The sequence below is a fragment of the Pelobates fuscus genome, chromosome 2 (assembly GCF_036172605.1).
Source record: "Pelobates fuscus isolate aPelFus1 chromosome 2, aPelFus1.pri, whole genome shotgun sequence".
In the NCBI taxonomy this organism is placed as follows: domain Eukaryota; kingdom Metazoa; phylum Chordata; class Amphibia; order Anura; family Pelobatidae; genus Pelobates; species Pelobates fuscus.
Window position 1 is genome coordinate 144,566,677 of NC_086318.1, and position 22,478 is coordinate 144,589,154.

Here is a 22,478-nt window from a genome sequence, read left to right on the forward strand (position 1 = left end):
GAACCCCAGTCTTATTGCTAGCCATCATGGGAGTTGTGGTTTTCTAACAGCTGGAGACAGGGCCGGACTGGGGAAAAACATTTGGCCCGGGCATTTTTTATTCACAGCGGCCCACTGAAAAGGGGGCGGGCAAGATAGGGTGTGTTTTGTCATCCCCAATGACAAGCACGCCCCATCTCAAAGTGAGCATGTTGGTTCAATGCTCTTCCAGGGCATGAGAAAAGGGCCCTGTATTTGTTCTGCACAGCGCAAGCAAATTTAATAACATGCTTGTGTTGTGTTTGCTTGAAACTTGTCTCAGGGGTTTCCATAATTGGGATACTCACGGTATCCCATTTATGGAGACACTATGTGTTTGCTTAAATGGAATCTAGTGTGTGCATAGGGTATCCAGAGTGTGTATGTCAGAAATGTAGTGTGTGTAGGTGGTGCAGCTTCTGTGTGTAGGGGATCTAGTGTGTGTGAAGGAGTGCGTATAGGAGATCTAGTGAGTGTGTGTGTGAGTGGTGCAGCGTGTTTGGGGGCTGCTGTGTGTGTGAGGGGTGTAGTGTGCATTTGTGAGGAGTATAGTGTGTGTGGGAAGGTGCTGTGTGTGTGTGTGAGCGCTGTGTGTGGGTGCTATGTGTTAGGGTGCTGTGCGAAGGTGATGTGTGTGTGTTACGGTGCTGTGTGAGTGAGGGTGCAGGGTGAGCGTTAGGGTGCTGGGTGAGCGTTTGGGTGCTGGGTGAGGGTGATGTGTGTGTTTGCAAGGATTGTGTATTGGGGGAGGCAGGTAAATGCCAATATTGAGTTTTTTTTTTTTAATTTTTCTTAAATAAAAATATTATACCCCCCCCCCCCCCCTTCCCTTCTTACCTGTAGCCTGGAAGGGGGCGGAGGGGTATAATCTATTTATTTTAAAAAAACAAACAAAGAAAAAACTCAATATTGGCATTTACCTGCCTCCCTGGTGGTCCTCGTGGTAAGTGAACTCTAGCCTGTGGGGCTAGCGTTCACTCTCGCGAGACCTGGCCGGTTGCCATGGTAACGGCCCAGATCTCACGAGAGAAAGCCGGGTCCTCTCTCCAGGCTGGCTGTCTCCCTCCCTCTCTGCCAGCAGCCGCGTTTGAGAGCATGTGGGCCGGTGAGGGAGATCTTTGATCTCCCCACCGGCCCTTCATGCAATACATCGGGGCCGGCGCTCTGATAGTGCCGGTCCTGCATAGACCGGCTGGATCTCCCCGGCCTCGGCCCGTGGCCATCGCGGCTCACCAGGCATTTGCCCGGTTTGCCCGATGGCCAGTCCGGGCCTGGCTGGAGATCTACCTCCTGTCCCCCTATTCCCCCCATCAATGTATGCAGTGCATGAGTCTATACTGTTCCAAAATCTGTAACCATCAAAGCAAATTATCATTCTTATTCTGTATTTTATGCAGATTAAAAAAATTTAAATCTTTATACATTAAAAAAAATCAAAATAATATTAGAAAAAAATTAAAATATTAAAATTAAATTAAAAATAAATAAAATAAAAATGCCCTCCCCCCCACCCAGTTTACACACACTACACAAACACACACACACTGCATTCACACAAACACACACTCTGCATTCATTATATACACACACTACACACAAACACACACACACTGCATTCATTATATACACACTACACAAACACACACACACACACTGCATTCATTATATACACACTACACAAACACACACACACACTCTGCATTCATTATATACACACACTGTAAATAAATATTAAATTAATGTAATTTTATTGGGATCTAATTTTATTTAGAAATTTACCGGTAGCTGCTGCATTTCCCACCGTAGGCTTATACTCAAGTCAATAAGTTTTCCCAGTTTTTTGTGGTAAAATTAGGGGTCTCGGCTTATATTCGGGTCGGCTTATACTCTAGTATATACGGTAACTCTGTAGCAATTTTCACCCCAATAAATGCTGCAATACCATATACTGGAGTGAGGAAACAAGAAACTGTCACTTTCCTGGAATTATTAGTGCCCTTTTAACTACTTTTATTGACTGTTGAATTCTAGATTTCTTAGTGCCACAACAATGATTAATTAATTCAGGCACTACTAGGCAAAAGCACCTTTCAGTTGGCATACAGACTTCCACACTCCATGAAGATATCAAATAGCTTCATAGAGATGGACGCGAGAAATATCACAGGAGCGCCGGCCCTGAGAGGGCGCCATGCAGCTTCACAAGCCAGTAGGGGATATCAACAGATCCTTGTGGACAGTCCTGCTCCCGCTAACCACTGCTAGGGAGCTTGTGATCTGCAGGTTATTTTAAATGCTCTCTTGTGGTCCTGGATCTGAAGGAGCATTTACAGTGATCTGCACGCACCAAAGGTGCAGTTCACAAGCTCTGTCCATTGGACCACTAAGGGTCGAGATCCTGACCTCACCAGACCATCAGGAAATAGGAAACATGCACAAATACGAGTGAGGGAGAGGGCAAAATGTTTTTTATTTAGTGCTACCCACACACAGCAACACACATCCGTCACAGCTATGCACATCCCTCACAGCTATGCACACAGCTATGCGCATTAATCTCAGGCACAGCTACCCACATCACTAACAGGTTCCCACACACATGAACAAACATAAACCACAACTACCCACAGTAAACACACATAACTGCACACTAAAAGCAACATACATTAGCAACAAAGTCCCACACACATCCCTCATTGCAACCTACACATCAGTCACAGCTACCCACACATCACTCAAAGGCACAGGAAATGTGTGGAAATGGAGATTGTTAATAACCACAAGGGAACACAGGTAGTGGAGGATGGAAACGAGAGGAAGAGAATACCAAAAAAAATACCGTATATACTCGAGTATAAGCCGACCCAAATATAAGCCGAGGCCCCTAATTTTACCCCAAAAACTGGGAAAACTTATTGACTCTAGTATAATACTAGGGTGGGAAATGCAGCAGCTACTGGTAAATTTCTAAATAAAATTAGATCCTAAAAAAAATATATTAATTGAATATTTATTTGCAGTGTGTGTATAATGAATGCAGTGTGTGTATATGAGTGCAGTGTGTGTGTATATAATGAATGCAGTGTGTGTGTGTGTGTTTGTGTAGTGTGTATATAATGAATGCAGTGTGTGTGTGTTTGTGTGTAGTGTGTGTATATAATGAATGCAGAGTGTGTGTTTGTGTGAATGCAGTGTGTGTGTGTTTGTGTAGTGTGTGTAGTGTGTGCAGAGTGTGTGTATGAATGCAGAGTGTGTGTATGAATGCAGAGTGTGTGTATGAATGCAGAGTGTGTGTGTGTTGCAGAGCCTTGGTGGGGGTGGGCAATTTTATTATTATTTTAATATTTTTTTTTATTATTATTTCTTATTATTATTTTTTATTTAATTATTATTATAATTTTTTTTTCGTCACCCCTCCCTGCTTGATACATGGCAGGGAGGGGGGCTCTCCTTCCGTGGTGGTCCAGTGGCATTGGCAGTTCAGTGGGGGGGTGGGGGGCTGTAGGGGCTGGCAGAGCTGTAACTTACCTTTCCTACAGCTCCTGTCAGCTCTCTCCTCCTCCGCGCCGGTCCGTGCAGCTCCTCTGTCAGCTCACAGTGTAAGTGGCTCTCGCGAGATTTACACTGGGAGCTGACAGAGGTGCTGAACGGACGGCGCGGAGGAGGAGGGAGCTGACAGGAGCTGCAGGAAAGGTAAGTTACAGCTCTGCCAGCCCCCAGTCTGTATTATGGCAATGTAAATTGCCATAATACAGACTATTGACTCGAGTATAAGCCGAGTTGGGGTTTTTCAGCACAAAAAATGTGCTAAAAAACTCAGCTTATACTCGAGTATATACTGTACTTCTAAATGTTGGCTGTGGTATTAAATCTACTAAATATTTAAAATATATATAAAAGAGTACAAAGCATGACATGAAAAATGGATAATACATGTTTTGGTGGTTTTCAAGTTTTACTCAATTGTGTAATTTATAGAGACGTGACGGGCCCTTTAAAACTTTTTTCGGTAAAGCGTTTTTTAGAATGAATGCAGAATATACGTATGGTTGCATGTTCCCCAAAGACAACTTAATCTAATGCAACATATGTCCATGATTATTAGGTAACCAAGTATCAATCTATAATTGTACATTATCTAACAAAAGCGGTCTTGCAAGAATAGAGACGTTCCCTGACGACTGTTTTGTTTTATTATTATAACAATATTCGGCTACTTCACAATGTTTTTTTCCCCCCAGAGTGGTTAAGTCCGGGATGCATTAAAAGTACCCCTAGACAGCACACATTTTTCTTATTCACCAGGTCTGAAAGCTATTAACTAATCACATTAGTTTCTTTAAGAACTTGGCAATAACCGATTTCACACTGGGAGACTATGTGCTCTGCATATTGCAGCATGTTCAAGTACTCCCCACAAAAAAAGAAGAATTCATAAGCTTCTAACCCCGCAAATAAAAAATGCAACCCATATAACCACATACCAGAATCCCATAGCATGTGCTGGACATTTATAATGTAAAACACAAAGAAAATGTTACTCATATTTTAAAAAGTAATTCAGCTTCACTGCGTGTTCATTTTTCATATAATACATTAAACCGTTAAAAGAAAAAAAATAAACAAATAATATCTCATAAAAAGTAAGGCAATTTGTTAATGGATATGACAGAATACAAATGAAGCTGCATTGTGTGGACATTATCATTTGAATAATTTATTTATAATTTCCAATTTTTAACGGTCTGCTGAAGTTAATTAATTTACAAACAAGTAGTATGCGCTCCATAATGATTCAGTGAATGAAGGCTACCTCAGCATAATGGGAGAATAATCTACATTAAAGGATCACTATAGTGTCAGGAAAACAAAGTGGTTTTCCTGACACTATAGTGCCCTGAGGGTGCCCCCAACCTCAGGGACCCCTTCCCATGGTGTTGAATGGGTTAAAACCCATTCAGCAGCTTACCGTAATCCAGCGCCAGGCTCCCTCGGCGCTGGTAACCTCTCCTCCCCTGCCGACGTCACTGGATCCAAATGCGCATGCGTGGCAAGTGCTTTGCGCGCATTCAAAGTGTCCATAAGAAAGCATTTCTCAATGCTTTCCTATGGACACTCTGCGCGATGGAGGCATAGTATGCCTCCAGCATTGCAGATGTACCTCTAGTGGCTGTCTGGAAGACAGCCACTAGAGGCTGGCTTAACCCTGCAATGTAAACATAGCAGTTTCTCTGAAACTGCTATGTTTGCATCTGCAGGGTTGAAACCTGAGCGACCCGGCACCCAGACCACTTCATTGAGCTGAAGTGGTCTAGGTGACTATAGTGTCCCTTTAACTGTATTGATAAAGGCTGTAGATCATATTGTGTAAAAATACAGACTAAATTAATAATAATCTATTCTTACCAAATACTTTGACATTCCTTGTCCGAGTAAGGTTATATAGTTTCCCATTTTCCTCATATGTTACAATACAGGTATAGTTGCCTTTAAATCGTTCCTCTACAGCTGTAAATATTAGCTTGAGGCCTTCTGGAAATCTTCCGACAAATCCATCCACTAGCTCACAACCCTAATAAAAAAAAAAAAAGAAAAGTAAAAATAGGAAAGGAAAAAAAAACAACACAAAAACATTTAATATGCTATGCAAGCTCACAAAAACCTAAAATAAATGTACCTAAAAAACCCCAACTTATTTTCTTCTTTTTTGTTGCCCTAGTATGGCAGTGTTGGGAATTATGGCTACTTACTGTACTGTTGTTTAGTAGATCCGCCATGATTAGTTTGGTAGTGGAGGGCATTTTTTGTTTTACTGGTTTTGTCTTTGGGTAAATTATAAAGTTGTGTTATGGTCAGTAGCATACCATAAAATAAGGTTCATGCTATTTTCTGTATTTTTGTTCATAAGACAGTTTAGTAGTTTACAGCCCATCCAGCGTTATGGGAAAACACAAAAATGGAGAAGCGCGAAGGAAACAACTGATTAGACTTAGGCAGCAAACACTAGTATAGGGGATATCCTCAAACCCTAATAATAGCATTAAAAAAGAAAACGAAAACAAAAAAACAGGTTGTTTCACCTTTTGGCGCAACCCTTTTTTAAAAATGTGATGCTCACCTAGAGTTATGAACACCGATATGGCAAGGTACAAAACAAAACATATAGGAAAAACGAAGATAAACCTAACTAAAAAGACTGAATTGAATATGACTTGGAAGGCGGTAAACTCAGTCTATGGCTATGGCTATTTTCTTAGGCACATCATGGGGTAGTATAGTGGTCAGAAGGGATCTAACATAATGCAGTAGCTCTTCTGCTGAGATCGCAGTGGGGATGCCTCTAGTTTTAATGTGAGTCCGTTGCTGCTGATGATCTATGGCCGTCAGTTTGAGTGACATAATCTTCTGTTGAGTCCGAGTCTGTAACACTGAGTCTTGCAGTGTGCTCATGTGAGTTTGTACCTCCACTAAGTCGTCCTCGGTGGCCCTCGATTCGTGACAGCCTGCACCCCTGTTTTGAGAGTCAGCTGCCAACAGCTTGTGAATGTCCGCTAGTAGGACCTTTAGGTTGTGTTTAGTAGTTGGAGCCTGGACATCAGAGGGCTCAGAAGGTGGAGGCAGTGAGGTCTGGGAGCAGTTCTGGGCTGTGCAGGTCTCAGATGTGAGTGTTTTTTTGAGAGTGGCGACCCATTGCCGGCATGTGTGTTATTGAGTTGGTGACCCCGGCATTCTCCGTTGTATATCCACTCAAAAGTTCCCCTGTGCAAGAGCGAGGGCGTGAGGTAGGCCCCAGATTTGAGTCTCTGCTTCGGTTGTTTCCATGTCCCCGAACATAGATTTGAGGTATTCTCTACTCTGCTGGGCTTGTCTATGTTCAGGGAAATTTCTCAGAACATAGACCTCACTTACCTACTAATTAGTTTTACGATCGGGTCATAAGAACGGAACTCAGTCGGTAAGTGAGGAGTGCCTGTATATCATTTTGCAAACTAGATGTAAGTTAACAGAAATAAATTGTTGTGGTGTTGTTATACGACATTATACAATGCGGTGGTAGCTAAAGTTGCCGTGGAGCTTTTTATATAATGGCTTAAGACTAAGGCTTTATCACTAAGGCTTTATCTATCTATCCTCCCTTATACACAAGTATGTCCCGTCTAGGCCCTTACGATCTGCTGAAGACTTACGTCTATCTTCTGTCCGTACTCCCACCTCTGATGCTCGCCTTCAAGATTTCTCGAGGGCTGCACCGTTCCTCGCTTGCCTCCTCCGTTAGATGCTCACCCAGTCTCCTCTCCTTCAAAAAATCGTTAAAAACCCACTTCTTCATAAAAGCGTATCAATTAAACTGTTAATAGCTCCCAACTGATTCCTCTTCTGCAACTGTCACTAGTCTAATACTATCCTTACCTTTTTGTGTTATTTTACCCCACTCCCTCTAGCATGTAAGCTCATTGAGCAGGGCCCTCAACCCCTCTGTTCCTGTGTGTCCAACTTGTCTGGTTTCAACTACATGTCTTTTCGTCCACCCATTGTAAAGCGCTGCGGAATTTGACGGCGCTCTATAAATATCATAATAATAATAATAACCAGGGCCGCCACCAGAAATTTTGGGGCCCCTGACAAAGCACAAGGTCTGGGCCCCCCCGCCCCATCCCATCCCCCCCCGGCCCACCCACGAGTCCGCCCACAGGACTCTTACCTAGTCCGCAAACAATGATGCAGGACTGAATGTGGTGTGTATAGTGGAATTAGAATGTGTGTAATGGATGTAGTGTTTGTGTGTATTAGATACTGTTTGTGCAGTGAATGCAGAGTGTGTGTTTGTGTAGCGGATGCAGTGTGTGTAGTGGATGTAGTGTGTTTGTGTAGTGGATGTAGTTTTTGTGTGTACTAGATGCAATGTGTTTAGTGGATGTAGTGTGTGTTTTAGACGCAGTGTCTCTGAATAGTGAATGCAGAATGTTTAAATGTGTGGTGGATGTAGTGTGTGTACTGTGAATACAGGATGTTTGTGTAGTGGATGCTGTGTGTATAGTTAATGCAGAGTGTGTGTCAGTGTAGTGAATGCAGAGTGTGTGTCAGTGTAGTGAATGCAGAGTGTGTGTCAGTGTAGTGAATGCAGAGTGTGTGTCAGTGTAATAAATGCAGAGTGTGTGTCAGTGTAGTGAATGCAGAGTGTGTGTGTCAGTGTAGTGAATGCAGAGTGTGTGTCAGTGTAGTGAATGCAGAGTGTGTGTGTGTCAGTGTAGTGAATGCAGAGTGTGTGTGTCAGTGTAGTGAATGCAGAGTGTGTGTCAGTGTAGTGAATGCAGAGTGTGTGTCAGTGTAGTGAATGCAGTGTGTGTGTCAGTGTAGTGAATGCAGTGTGTGTGTTAGTGTAGTGAATGCAGTGTGTGTGTTAGTGTAGTGAATGCAGTGTGTGTGTTAGTGTAATGAATGCAGTGTGTGTGTTAGTGTAATGAATGCAGTGTGTGTGTTAGTGTTGTGGATGCAGAGTGTGTGTTAGTGTAGTGAATGCAGTGTGTGTTAGTGTAGTGAATGCAGTGTGTGTGTTAGTGTTGTGGATGCAGAGTGTGTGTTAGTGTAGTGGATGCAGAGTGTGTGTTAGTGTAGTGGATGCAGAGTGTGTGTTAGTGTAGTGGATGCAGAGTGTGTCAGTGCAATGAATGCAGAGTGTGTGTTAGTGTTGTGGATGCAGTGTGTGTGTTAGTGTAATGAATGCAGTGTGTGTGTTAGTGTAATGAATGCAGTGTGTGTGTTAGTGTAATGAATGCAGTGTGTGTGTTAGTGTAATGAATGCAGTGTGTGTGTCAGTGTAGTGGATACAGTGTGTGTGTCAGTGTAGTGGATGCAGTGTGTGTGTTAGTGTGTTTATTAGTGTATGTATGTAATGTAATGAACGTTATTCCCCCCTCTATGTTTCTTACCTTGTTCAGGGAGGGGGGAAGATTCTTTGATCCCTGGTGGTCCGGTCCGGTGGCATTCTGGGCCCCCGGCTCCCTGTATTTGCAGAGGGGGCCCAGTGGACTGCAGGAGCACTTTCCAGCATTTCCCTGCGTCTAACTCCCGCGAGACGTGGTTTGCGCGTCGCGCGGAGCGTTGCCATGGTAACCCATGGCAACGCTCTACCGACCGCACATCTCGCGGGAGTTAGACGCAGGGAAATGCTGGAAAGTGCTCCTGCAGTCCGCTGGGCCACCTCTGCAAATACAGGGAGCCGGGGGGCCCGCGGCTGCACATATATATAGCGATGATCGCTATATATATGTGCAGAGTGTAATTGTGGGGCCCTGGACTGCCAAAGCAGTCCGGGCCCCCCAGGACCGCCGGGCCCGTGACAACCGTCACGGTTGTCACCCCCTGATGGCGGCCCTGATAATAACCAAGATTCGGTAAAGTGCTCTGTAAAATCACAGTTGTACATTTATTTTTTTAAAGCAATTGATTTAAAGGGACACTCCACTGCCTAAACACACAAAATAAAGCACTGTTTAGAAGATATTTCACCAATGAAAACACAACATTTTTTATATGAGTATATCTAAAAACAGCTTGCAAAAGCAGCAGAACTTGTCTGCTGCCTTTGCAAGCCCTCCCCTTCTAACCCTGCCCAGACTTTGTGTGGCTGGCCAATCACAGACTTCCCAATGCAGCTCAATGAGAGATATTTGCAAGGCAAGTGCTCTAGGCAATTGCCTGCCTTTTGAGTTTAGTTCCACTGAGCTAAAAAAAAATAAAAAAAAAATCAGGAAGTAACAGGACAAAATGTCGGGTTGACAGCCATATAGGTGGCTGTATGTTAATTTAAAAAACTGCAAATTCCTATTGAAATCTGCACATTTTGTAAAATGAAAACAAAAGGACAGACTTCACCCATAAAGCATATAATCAAGCTAAAGTGCTTTAGGAGTCTTTAGTGTCCCTTTAACAATTCCCTAGGACACTTCAAAGTGTAAGATTTTTTTTTTAATAACTGACCGTTCATTGGAACCCTTTCAGAACTTTATCCTACAATTATTGTGGTGTCCCCTTGATTTTCTTGATGCGGTTTGTTTAGATATCCTTGCTAAAAGGCCCAATATCTTCCAAAACCAGATATATTTATTTTGACATCATGTGACACTGACTACACACCAGGAGTCCATTCAGATAATTATAGGACTCCTGAATGAAAGAGCTGGACCTGAGTTTATTTAGAAGTCTCATAGCAATGGGGTGAATAATTCTAAATCTAACCATTTTTTTAAAATTATTTTTAAAGAACACTCCAAGCACCATAACCCTTACAGCCCACTATAGTGGTTATCATGCCCGGAGAGCCCTAGCACCATCCTAAAGTAATCCGTCAAACTATTTTAACACAGTTTGACTCTTAGCTGGGTCTCGCGTTACTTCTGGTCTTTTCAGGGATGGAGAAGCCAAATGTCAGTTTTGTTCAATTAAAGAACTTGCTATACTTATCGATTGGCTAGTGGTGTTCAGCTGATGCCAATGTTCATTATGAAAACCTGCATTGGCATCTATCTTCTCCTATTCGAGAAGATCAGATGCAGTGCAAATGCCTAGTAGGATACAGTTAAGTGTCAATACATGACAAGATCGCCACCATGACCACTACAGCAAGCTGCAATGGTTATACCAGGAGCATTCTTTTTATTAACTTTTGCGCCACACAAAAAATATGTTGCACTTATAATAAAAAAAAATCTTAAAACCCATAAAATGTTAATGTTACCATGCTATCAAATACAGAGGGGAGAGAGGGTACAAAATCATGCACAATATAAATATATAATTGTGCATATTAGACAGGAGTCGGATGTGCCGGACGATAGCAACAAAAGTTATATAATCATTGTTCACTTTGAATTAATGTAACCCAATATTGCACATTTGCGATGTCACATTATGAAATATGAGGTTTGAGACCATAATTTGGCAACTAAAATAACCGGCAGAGAATGGGGCACTCAGACAACCAACAACAAAAGGGTTAATCTATTTGAAAACACGGTAGAAAAGGAAAAAAAAAAAAAAACTCCTGAAAATATACAATATGAAAAGGAAGTGGAAAAAGATGTAAAATTTGACAGGCTATTAGCCGTAATATTTAAACCAAATGCAATATTGTTAAATCTTGTAATTAGATTAGTTTCAAATGGCAGATATTGGGTAGCCAATTGGAAGCAAATCCCATAAGAAAGGGTGACCTATGTGTAACATTTCTCAAATGGAAAGAACAATAAGTGGAATTAATCATGCAGCACAAGGGAAATTATATTTTATTGTATATTGGAGATGTTTCCATTGGGAGATCTGCTTCATTTACTTGACCTCTAGATTTTGGTAGGAATGACGAAAATGGTTATGGTTACTGCACGTTCACACTCAGTCACATTCTGAATACCATGTGCACTGTTTAATGTACAGCTGAAGAGGAATTCATTCAATCTTGAAGCAGGTATCATTTGCCAGTATCTGCTTTTGTATTATAAAGAACAACTTTAAAAAATGTGCAAGATGGAATTTAGCAATTTGACACAATAAGTAAAATCCAAGTTTGAAAATATATATAGATATACATCTCAAATTCTTGTGTGTAAATACATTTCATATATTTTTGTTCACATGTTGAGCAATTCCATTTATTTGCTAAATGTGGTTGCATTGCTGTCTCCACAGCAGCCCATCGGTATTGTGTCTAACAGCAGACAAAGTACATGCAGTATACTCTAAATGTAAGGCAAAGATAGTGTAAGAGTAAAGGCGTAAAGTGACAATGTAAGCTCCCAGTTACTGAATTAATACTGCATAAAAATACAAGTATTATATAAAATGTGCTTCCTTTAAAAGTAACTGCAAACCTACAGGTAACATACTTTTTACATGATCCTAGATGTTCAAAGAATATTTAAAATGTGTTATGTAATAATAAACCTGCTATCAAAACAGATTAAAAATATTGCACAACACCCTACTCTACACAGGTGTGATGAACTGCAACATTAAAGGACCACTATAGTGCCTCATGCCCCCCCTCCAGCTGGGCTGAAGGGGTTAAAACCCCTACAGCCCAGAGCGTATTAGCCGCAAGGCAAACAAGGCATTTGCCTTGGGCGGCGTTTTCCAGGGGGCGGCAAAAAAAGCCGCCCCCAAATGCCCAGGGCAAATATGACGTCATGTTCCGGCTCCCAGCATCACTCTGCAGCGCGCGAGGGAGCTGGGCAGAGAGCTCAGGGGAAAGTGCTCCCTCGCCAGCGCCCAGCAGCCCCTGGGGTGAGTGTGTTAATGTGAGTGAGTGAGTGTGTGTCTGTCAGTGAGTGTGTGTGTGTCTGTTAGTGTGTGAGTGTGTGTCTGTGAGTGAGTGTGTGTCCGTGAGTGTCTGTTAGTGTGAGTGTGAGTGAGTGTGTCTGTGTGTGTCTGTTAGTGTGAGTGTGTATGTCTGTTAGCTAGTGTATGCGTATCTGTCAGTGTATGTGTGTGTGTATATATTTAGAAGGCGGGGCAGGGGGGGGGGACGGAGCTTTGTCCTGCCTAGGGCAGCACAAAACCAGGATACACCACTGCTTCAGCCACTTACCTTTCTCCAGCGCCGGGCTCCCTCTTTGCTGGGGAACTCTCCTCCTCCTGCCGACGGCAAGAGCCGTGCGTGCTTTCAAACCGCCCACAGGAAAGCATTACTCAAAGCTTTCCTATGAACGTCCAGCGTCTTCTCACTGTGATTTTCACAATGATAATCACGGAAGCGCCTCTAGCGGCTGTCAGTGAGACAGCCACTAGAGGCTGGATTAACCCTCAGTGAAACAGTTTCTCTGAAACTGCTTTGTTTTCAGCTGCAGGGTTAAAACTAGAGGGACCTGGCACCCAGACCACTTCATTGAGCTGAAATGGTCTGAGTGCCTACAGTGGTCCTTTAAGCAACCAGATAGAAAGTACTTCAGACAAATGCCACTAAAATATTTATTTAAGAAATGATATGGTCACAAAAACAACTTTAGCTTAATGAAGCAGAGCCAGCACAAGCCAAACACAGCCCTGGCCAATCTGCATCTCCTCATAGAGATCTATTGAATCAATGCATCTCCATAAGGAAAGTTCAGTGTCTCCATGCAGAGGGTGGAGAAACTTAAGGAAGCACCTCTAGTAGCCATATTAGGAGTGGCTAGTGGAGGCATCCCTAGGCTGTAATGTAAACTTTTTCTAAAAAATAAAAATAAATAAATAAATAAAAAAGTCCATCTCCCAGAAGCCTCTAAATCTGGTCTATAGGACTTTTCCATATTGCATTAACTTTCACCAGCATGTTATCAAATTAAAGATAGACCTTTTCACAGATTTGTAATAAACAGGAACCATGGGGTGTGCTGTCTTTTTATGTCAGAACTTCCACAAAGAATTGGGTTTTAGTTATTTCATAAAAAACTGAAAGCTAAGGGAAGGAGGGAGGAAATGTATTCCTTGAGAATGGTACAGCCCAAAAGAAGTCCTGTAAGGAAGTGTTGGAATTGTGAGTAGTAAAAGATGGCACACAAATTTCATGACACAGACATGAATTTGCAATGAATGGAGAAGGTGAAGCATAGAAACAAAATAATATTTCTCCTATTGGTTACACAGTGTAAACCTTTTGAAAGGAGACACTTGTCACAATTGTTACCCTACTGTAATTTGCTTCTTTGTTTGTTGAAAATGTGTTCTGTTACTTTATTTTTATTCTCTGCCATCTGTTGTTTATTAATATTTAGCAGGATGGGGACAGACATTTCCTTACCATGTACCAAGTTACTGTCGGAGTAACGTTCGAAGGGAAAAATCCATCGGTGTCCGGGCAAGTCAGTATCTCTTGATGATTCAAATAAAAATCAATTACTTCAACTTTCTCAGCCTGGCTTACACAAAAACCTGGGTCTTTGCGGAGAACTTCCAAGGGGAATGCAACTCTGCTGCAAAAAGAGGTGTTCCTGTGAAACACATAAGAGCAAGTTGTTGAGAAAGAAACCTTTTAGGGAATTTAAAATTTGCATCTTAAAAATTTCCTAAATGTTATATTTTTTTGACAATTCTGTCACATAATGCAGTGATTAATTTTTTTTCTTTTAGGTAAAGTGTTATGTTCAATTTAATTATTTTTAAAAAAATACCTGGCAAATAAATTGGCATCCTTATGTTGCCAGTAGCTAAGAGCAACACAAATGCATTAAAAATAAAACAGTTTCAAACTTTTACATCACACCAGAACAATGTTTTATAACAAAACTACAGCAAGTCAAGTTCACTGGCTTGAAACAAGGTGAATCAGAATTATATAATCCTTGGCATAAGTGACTTGGCTGAGAGCTTGATGATTGGCTCTCACAACGTGGTCATTTCCTCCACAATTAAATCCTTCTTCCACCAAAGTAACAGAAGGTTTAAACCATTATCGCATGACTTCTGGATACATGAAGCTTCCACACAACTAAATACATCATCTGCAGTTGGTACAAAACACAAATCACATGACTAACTGACCGAACACATTCATGTCACATTACTTCAAACCTCGGGTCTCTCCACTGGTGATTTTACAATGATTAGATTGCTAAAAATCTGTCTTGATTATGTTGAACCACTATAAAACCAGGACCCAAGATACTTGAAGTTCATGGTAACTTAGATGTTTACTTGGTCACTTAAAATGTCCCAAACACCCATGTAATATTTGGTATTATTAGCCATAAATAGTTACATCAGCTGATAAGAGACATGTGCCCATCAAGTTCAGACTTTTTTACATCTGTTTTTGCTGTTGAAGTGCTTTCTATTTTTGCAACAAACTAGGAAAAAAACTCCTTCTTGACCGCAGAATGGCAGTCAGATCTCTCCTTGTTACAGATCTGTGAAAGTCTACTATGTTCACACTATCATGCTCTGTTAGTGAAAATACTTTAGAAACTTGAAGATCTACGGTAAGGGAAAAAAGTATTGATCCCCTGCTGATTTTTAACGTTTGCCCACTTAAAAAGAAATTATCTGTCTATAATTTTTAAGGGTAGGCATATCTTAACAGTGAGAGACAGAATAACAAATAAAGAAAGAAATCCAGAAAAGCGCATGTCAAAAAAGTTATAAATGGATTTGCAGGTCAAAAATTAGTGAAATAAGTATTTGACCCCTTCGACTTAATACTTGGTGGCAAAACCCTTGTTGGCAATCACAGAGGTCATAAGTTTCTTGTAGTTGTTGCACACATCTCAGTAGGGATTTGTCCCACTCCTCTTTGCAGATGCTCTCCAAGTCATTAAGGTTTTGATGCTGACATTTGGCAACTCGAACCTTCAGCTCCCTCCACAGATTTTCTATGGGATTAAGGTCTGGAGACTGGCTAGGCTAGACCTTAATGTGCTTCTTTTTGAGCAACTCCTGTGTTGCCTTGGCTGTGTGTTTTAGGTCATTGTCATGCTGGAATACCCATCCACGGCCCATTTTCAATGCCCTGGCTGAGGGAAGGAGGTTCTCACCCAAGATTTCACGGTACATGGTCCTGTCCATCGTCCCTTTGATACGGTGCAGTTGTCCTATCCCCTTAGCAGAAAAACACCCCCAAAGCATAATGTTTCCACCTCCATGTTTGTCAGTGTTGATGGTGTTCTTGGGATCATAGGCAGCATTCCTCCACCTCCAAACACGGCAAGTTGATGCCAAAGAGCTCGATTGTGGTCTCATCTGACCACAACACTTTCACCCAGTTCTTCTCTGCATCATTCAGATGTTCATTGGCAAAGTTCTGACAGGCCTGTACACATGCTTTCTTGAGCAGGTCAGGATAAGTGTGACTCAACATCTTCTTGAGCACCAACTGTTGTCACCTTCTCACCAAGCTGCTTGGCGATTGTCTTGTAGCCCATCCCAGCCTTGTGTAGGTCTAAAATCTTGACATCCTTGGACAGCTCTTTGGTCTTGGCCAGGGTGGAGAGTTTGGAATCTGATTGATTGCTTCTGTGGACAGGTGTCTTTTATACAGGTAAGGAGCTGAGATTAGGAGCACTCTCTTTAAGAGTATAAAAGACACCTGCGAGCCATAAATCTTGCTGATCAATGGGGGATCAAATACTTATTTCACTTATTGACATGCAAATCAATTTATAACTTTTTTGACATGCATTTTTCTGGATTAGTTTTTTGTTATTCTGTCTCTCACTGTTAAAATACACCTACCATTAAAATTCTAGAGTGATCATTTCTTTTTCAGTGGGCAAACGTTCAGAATCAGCAGGGGATCAAATAATTTCCCCCCTCACTGTAAGTCTTAAATAGCAACCACCAGTTAACTTCTTAACTTTAATTAGAACATCTACCATACAAATTATTTTTATTTTCAAAGAGTACTCCAATCACCAACCCCATTCCAGCATACTGCAGTGCTTATGATGCCGGTCTCTCCAGGCAACCCCTTAGCACCGCCCAATGTAAGGAGTAAAACCATACCAGCATCTGCTGGGCACTGCTCCACACCTTCTCTCTGCTGGTAGGAGAACTAGAAGGTCTCGCTTAGGAACTTCCATTAGCTTTTCTGAGTGAAGCCCTGTAGTATAGGGCCAGCTGATTGGCTACTGAGAGTATCAGCTGATCACTCAATAAAGAGTACCTCCAGCTTTCATGGAGGTATGAAGCATTGGGTAAGAAGTCAAACTTCTGGCAGTAAGCTGTAGTGATTATGGTGCTTAAAGTGTTCCGTTAAGTTGTAATGTCACTTTAGAAACGTATTTTATGTTTTTATTATTATTGACAAATGGAGAGTTTTGGCATGGTGGGAGGATATAAAATTAGAATGATCAAATAAATGTATTTGGATTTATGTAGCACATAACAACATAAAGATCAACTACAATATTTGCACCTTTTACAATCTCTGTGGTGTGCTTTTTTTCTTAAAAAATGTTCCAAACAGAAGAGCTCTAAATTTTTTTAATTTTTTTTAAACATATACACTACACCCCTACACGGATAAAAAAAAAATAGTTTGGCAATTATTAAATGTCATGTTCAGTTGAGTGTCATTGGTACTATAATTTGTAAATATTTACAATGATTGCATAAAATTACCAGATTTTACTAATTTCATGACGTAAAGTCATGATTTTATAAAGGACACGGAGGCGAATATTATGCTTATCTCTTTCTTTAATATACCTCAGCAGCAAAGAAAAAAGTTTTTAAACATTAAAAGAATCAATTAGGATAGGTATTCCAGGGGTTAACCTAGTATGCTATCCTTAGCCAATAGGAACAGTCCATGTATCCATGTCCACCCATGTGACCTCTCTTCTCCCTCTTTCTTTGATCATGCCGAAGCTTCAATTTCTCAACTTGCGTAGATACTGGGTCCATAACCTGTGCGTTGACCTTCATCTTCATAACCAACAATGAACTTTAACCAATTGAATTGAGATGAAACTCGATCAACCATATCATTTACTGTGATTCGTTAAGCTGAAAGGAGAGAAAAAAGAAATGGTAATGTGTGGTCTAGCAACTGTGTGTCGCAGTTATGAAGGTTAAATCCTATAGTATATGAACCTCTACAGACCATATGTTCTACTGTAAGCGATATTGTTTAAGAGTCATTCTAGTTCATTCATTACATTTCATACCAACCCACAATATTACTAGTCATACAATTACTGGGTGGGATTTCACATCTTTCTTGATATTCTAATCATGATTCGCGATACTTATCATGTTTGTTTCGCGATACTTACCGGGTGGGCTAATATTCGCCTCCGTGTCCTTTATAAAATCATGACTTTACGTCATGAAATTAGTAAAATCTGGTAATTTTATTAAAGGACACGGAGCTCATATTATGCTAGTTCAAAGCTGAGCAATGACTGATGATGTTATGTGTTCTGTAGGGTGAAAATAGTATTCTTTAAACGTGGACTCCCTTGACCAGTCAGCCGTCCGCAACAGGTCTTCCAACCTGCATCCCAGATTAAATGCTTTAGTCGCCATAGCTCCTCTAGTGGAGTGTGCTCCAAACATGGATGTATCAATGTTAGCGGATGTCATCACCCATTTTACCCATCGGGCTATGGTAACCGAGGTTACTGGTTGATGTGGTGTGTTGATAGCTAGGAATAGTTCGTGCCGATTAGGGTTCCGAAATGGTTGCGTCCGTTTTTCATACTCTTTGAGACACGCTATTGGGCATAGGTTTGTATTGTGAGGGAATGCTGGGTAAGATACCGTAGTAATCTTTGTTTTTGTCCGTCTGGTAATATTAAAAGTAACCCCTGATGGGGTGAACGAACGTGCATCCATGTCCAATGCCCTCACATCGGATACTCTTTTACAAGATATCAAGCAGAAGAGCATGGCCAGTTTCGCTGATAGCTGTTTAAGTGTAAGGTCAGAATTCTGTGGCCATAATTCCAATAAATTTAGGACTAGGTTTACGTCCCACGTTGATGCATATCTGGGTTGTGGAGGTCTTGCGAACCTCACTCCGCGTAAGAGTCTACACACCAATAAGTGTTTCCCTATTGGTGTTCCTTCACAGCCTTGATGTCCAGCCGAAATTGCTGACCTATAGACATTAATAGTACGATAAGCTAGGCCTTGATCATATAAGTATGTCAGGAAACGTAGCAGGTAATTCACAGGAGCATATACGGGATCCACCTGTTGTTCCAAGCACCAACTACTCCAGGAGTTCCATGCTCGACTGTAGGATCTCCTGGTTCCTGGGGCCCAGGCTCCCGCCAATAATTCCAACGTTGTCTGTGGAACCTCCGGGACGACCCATGGTCCCCTGATAGGAGCCACGCTAACAGCCTGAGTTGCCCTTGCACCATCAGTGGGTGTGGGTTCCCTTCGGGGTCCGACAAAAGGTATGGGTATTCTGGGAGTAGTCTGGGAAGATCTATAGACATCTCCATGAGAGAAGGGAACCATGGCTGTGTTGTCCAGAATGGTGTTATCAGGACCAATGTCACTAGGGTTCGTGCTATCAGAGCGAATGGAGGAACCGCATATAGTTTTCTGGTCGGCCATGGCTGGAGGAACGCATCCGTAGCTATTGCGTCTGGGTCTGGTCTCCAGCTGAAGAATTTCGGTAGTTGCGTGTTCAAACGAGACGCAAACAGATCCATGTGCAGTGGGCCCCACAGATCCTGCAATCGTAGAAATACTCCGCGATTCAGGCGCCAACCGCTGGCGTCCCGCAGATATCTGGAATTCCAGTCCGCTACAACATTCGTGAGGCCTGGGATGTACTCGGCTCGTACCGATATGTTGCGGTCCAGGCAATATTGCCAGAATTCCGTGGCTAAATCTGCTAGGATTTTGGACCTGGTGCCGCCAAGGCGGTTGATATATTGCACCGCTGATATGTTGTCCATCCTTAATACGATGGAGCAGTGTGTCTTGGCACCTAAAAGGCTCTTCAGAGCAAATGCTCCTGCCATAAGTTCTAGGCTGTTGATATGCAGCATCCTTTCCGATTGGGACCATCTTCCGCCTGTTGAGATACGACCACAACGCGCTCCCCAGCCCTGTGTGCTGGCATCGGACTCTATTATACAATCTGGAGCGTTGCCAAAGATTGCTCTGCCATTCCACGCTTCCATGTGCTGCAGCCACCATTTGAGTTCCTCTTTGGCTGTGTGATCGAGCTGTACGGAGTCTGAGTAAGATTGACCTGATTGTAGTTGGGCCGCTTTCAATCTTTGTAGGGCCCTGTAATGTAGAGGTCCCGGGAAGATTGCTTGAATGGACGCTGAAAGTAGTCCAATAATCCTGGCCAGTTGTCTCACCGTGAGCATTGGGCGAGTTAGTGTTCTGCGGATCTCTCTTTTGATGGTTTTGATCTTTGTCTGCGGTAATTTCAAGGTTCCTTGGACCGCTTCTATGTTGAATCCTAGGAATTCTATGGACTGTGAAGGGGTCAAGACTGACTTCTCCCAGTTGCATAGAAATCCCAGGTTGTTTAAAAGTGTAATTGTCCAAGTTAGGTGTTGTTGGAGTAGGAGTGCGTCTTGAGCCATGATCAGTATATCGTCCAAATAGACTATCATGCGCACTCCTCTGCTGCGTAGCAGCGCCACTACCGGCTTCAACAGTTTCGTAAAACACCATGGAGCCGATGACAGGCCGAAAGGGAGGCAGCGAAACCTCCACATTTGAGCCTTCCATTGGAACTGCAGGAAGTGGTGGCATTCTTCCGCTATGGGGATGGCGAGGTAGGCATCCTGTAGGTCTAATTTGACCATCCAGTCTCCCAGCCTGAGGAGGTCTCGCAGGCAATGGATCCCTTCCATTTTGAAATGGCGATACCGCACATATGCGTTGAGTGGGCGTAAGTTTATCACTGGTCTCATACCTCCTCCCTTTTTGGGGATAAGAAATAGGTTGCTCAAGAAACCTGGAGAGTGAGGTGCGACTTGATAGATCGCGCCTTTCTCCTTTAATAATTCTATTTCCTTTGACACGAGTTCTCTGTCTTGTGGGGTAAACACAATTGGCCGAGGGACCGAAGTTTGGACTGGGGTTTGAACAAATTCTATGTGGTACCCCCCCACTGTGTTGAGGACCCAGGCATCGGACGTTAGTCTGTGCCATGCCTCGATGAATTGGGATAGTCTGCCCCCCACATATGGTGTATAAGAATGGGAATTCTGAAAGGTACTCACCATAAGGCCGTCGGCCGTAAGTGGCGCCTCTGCGTCCTCTGGGTTGCCATGCCCTGCCCCTGACAGGGAAGAAGGGTGAGGGGTTTCTGGTTTCCACCTGTGGGAATCTTGGTGAAGAGGAGCCTCGGTAGCCCCGGTAGGAGCTCCTAGATGAACGGCTGGACAGACGGCCCCGTTGTCTGCCAGCCCCCCCAAAAACCTTTGGGGCGAACATACGCTTTAAGTTTGTTTGTGCTTTGTCCAGGGCTGTGAATGTATTAACGTAATTGCCTAATTCTTTGACAAAATTGTCTCCAAAAAGGAGGCCTTTCGCCTGCGGTCCAGGTTCAGACAATGCCATGTTGACCAGCTTAGGGTCGATTTTTATAAGAACCGCTTTGCGCCTTTCTGTACAAAGTGCCGCATTGGAATTGCCAATCAGGCATATAGAGCGTTGTGCCCACTCTCTGATGGCCAAAAGGTCCACTGGTGTGTCCCCTGAAAGTGCCGCTTCGACCATGTCGAATATTTTTGCACTGGGGCCTAAGGAATCCAGCACCTTGTCCTGGCAGTGGCGCAGAGAATAATCCAGCCCCTTCTTGGCTTTCCAGCCCGATTTACCCAGAAACTGGGCAATTTTGGGGTCCAATTCCGGTGTGGCGCAAGCCATATCCGGGACCGTGGGGCGTGGGCATTCTGCCCTCAACTTATTTCTGGTACCTTTGTCCAGGGGTTTCCTAATTCTGGCCGCTATATATTGGGCCACATGGTCAGCAGGAAACCATTCGGTCGACCTCGGGTGTTGGAGGTCATCAGGATTAAATAGGGGTTCCCCTTGCGGATCTAAAATAATTAAATCATCCGCTGGCTTTTGGCCTTTGTTGGCTGTTTTGCCAGTTAAACTGTGCTCTGGAGAAGAGTTCTCCGATTCCAATGAGCCCATCTCTTCTGGCTCGCTCAATACCTCCTCTTGGTCCGAATCAGTGTCGGATATTTCTGTTTGGGCTTTTGCCCATTTCCATGACCTCACCGTTTTTGCCCGGTGGGAGGCTCTCTTACGTGGGGGCCCCACGTCCTCATCAGTGACAGGGCGCAACCTGTCCGTAAAATCAGTTTTGGAGGTTTGTTTTCCCATATAATGGGTCTTTTTAGTAGCCTTGCGACCAGTAAGGGGGGCAGGCTTTTCATCTTGGGCCTTGGAGCTGGGGCCTCTGTGATTATGACCAGACGCCATAATGGCATTACTAATGGATAGGGTCAGATTGTCAGACATCGCCCCCATAGCCGTATAGATTGCTTGCGTGACTGATTTAGTCATGGTTGCATCTAATAAGGAATGGAACTCTTCAGAGTTCAATTGTTCCCCAGACGCCAACTCTTCCCCTAGAGGGGAGATAGGTTGTGGGGCAAGGGACCCACCATGTGTGGTGTCCTTATTGCTCGCAGCCGTCCTGGCACATTCTTGTTCCTTAGGCTGCTGCATTATATATATATATAATTAAGTCTGCTCCAAAAGTCACTAATTTTGCACAGTAATATTGGCCCTTGGAATAAACAATTTAATTATAACTGCTGTGATGCAGTACAATATTGTCCTTTTAATATTATTAATCAAGGACAGGGAAGAATTTACCTTAAAAGGTAACTAAAATTGGAGGAGATAGGGCAAGGCACAAACAAGCTGTCAGCTTACCTAGTGTTCCCTCCGAAATGGCTGCAAAGGGACACTAGGCTGGCTGACAGTTATTAGCCACTACCCCTTCCTCGCGCTCCCGCCCAGTGGGTTGGGAGCGTCGGGAGAAAAGC

General features: G+C 42.9%; 1 protein-coding gene across 4 annotated transcripts in view; it reads right to left on the reverse strand.

Moving 5' to 3' along the window:
- The window catches only part of IL1RAP (interleukin 1 receptor accessory protein), a 280,512-nt gene that overhangs the window by 35,247 nt on the left and 222,787 nt on the right, over positions 1-22,478 (reverse strand). For all 4 annotated transcript variants that reach the window (XM_063442792.1, XM_063442790.1, XM_063442791.1 and 1 more), the window contains 2 exons: positions 13,793-13,982; positions 5,425-5,590 (listed from right to left, as the gene is read on the reverse strand). In XM_063442792.1, coding sequence (XP_063298862.1) covers positions 5,425-5,590; positions 13,793-13,982 — 356 coding nt within the window. The remainder of the gene's footprint in view (positions 1-5,424; positions 5,591-13,792; positions 13,983-22,478) is intronic.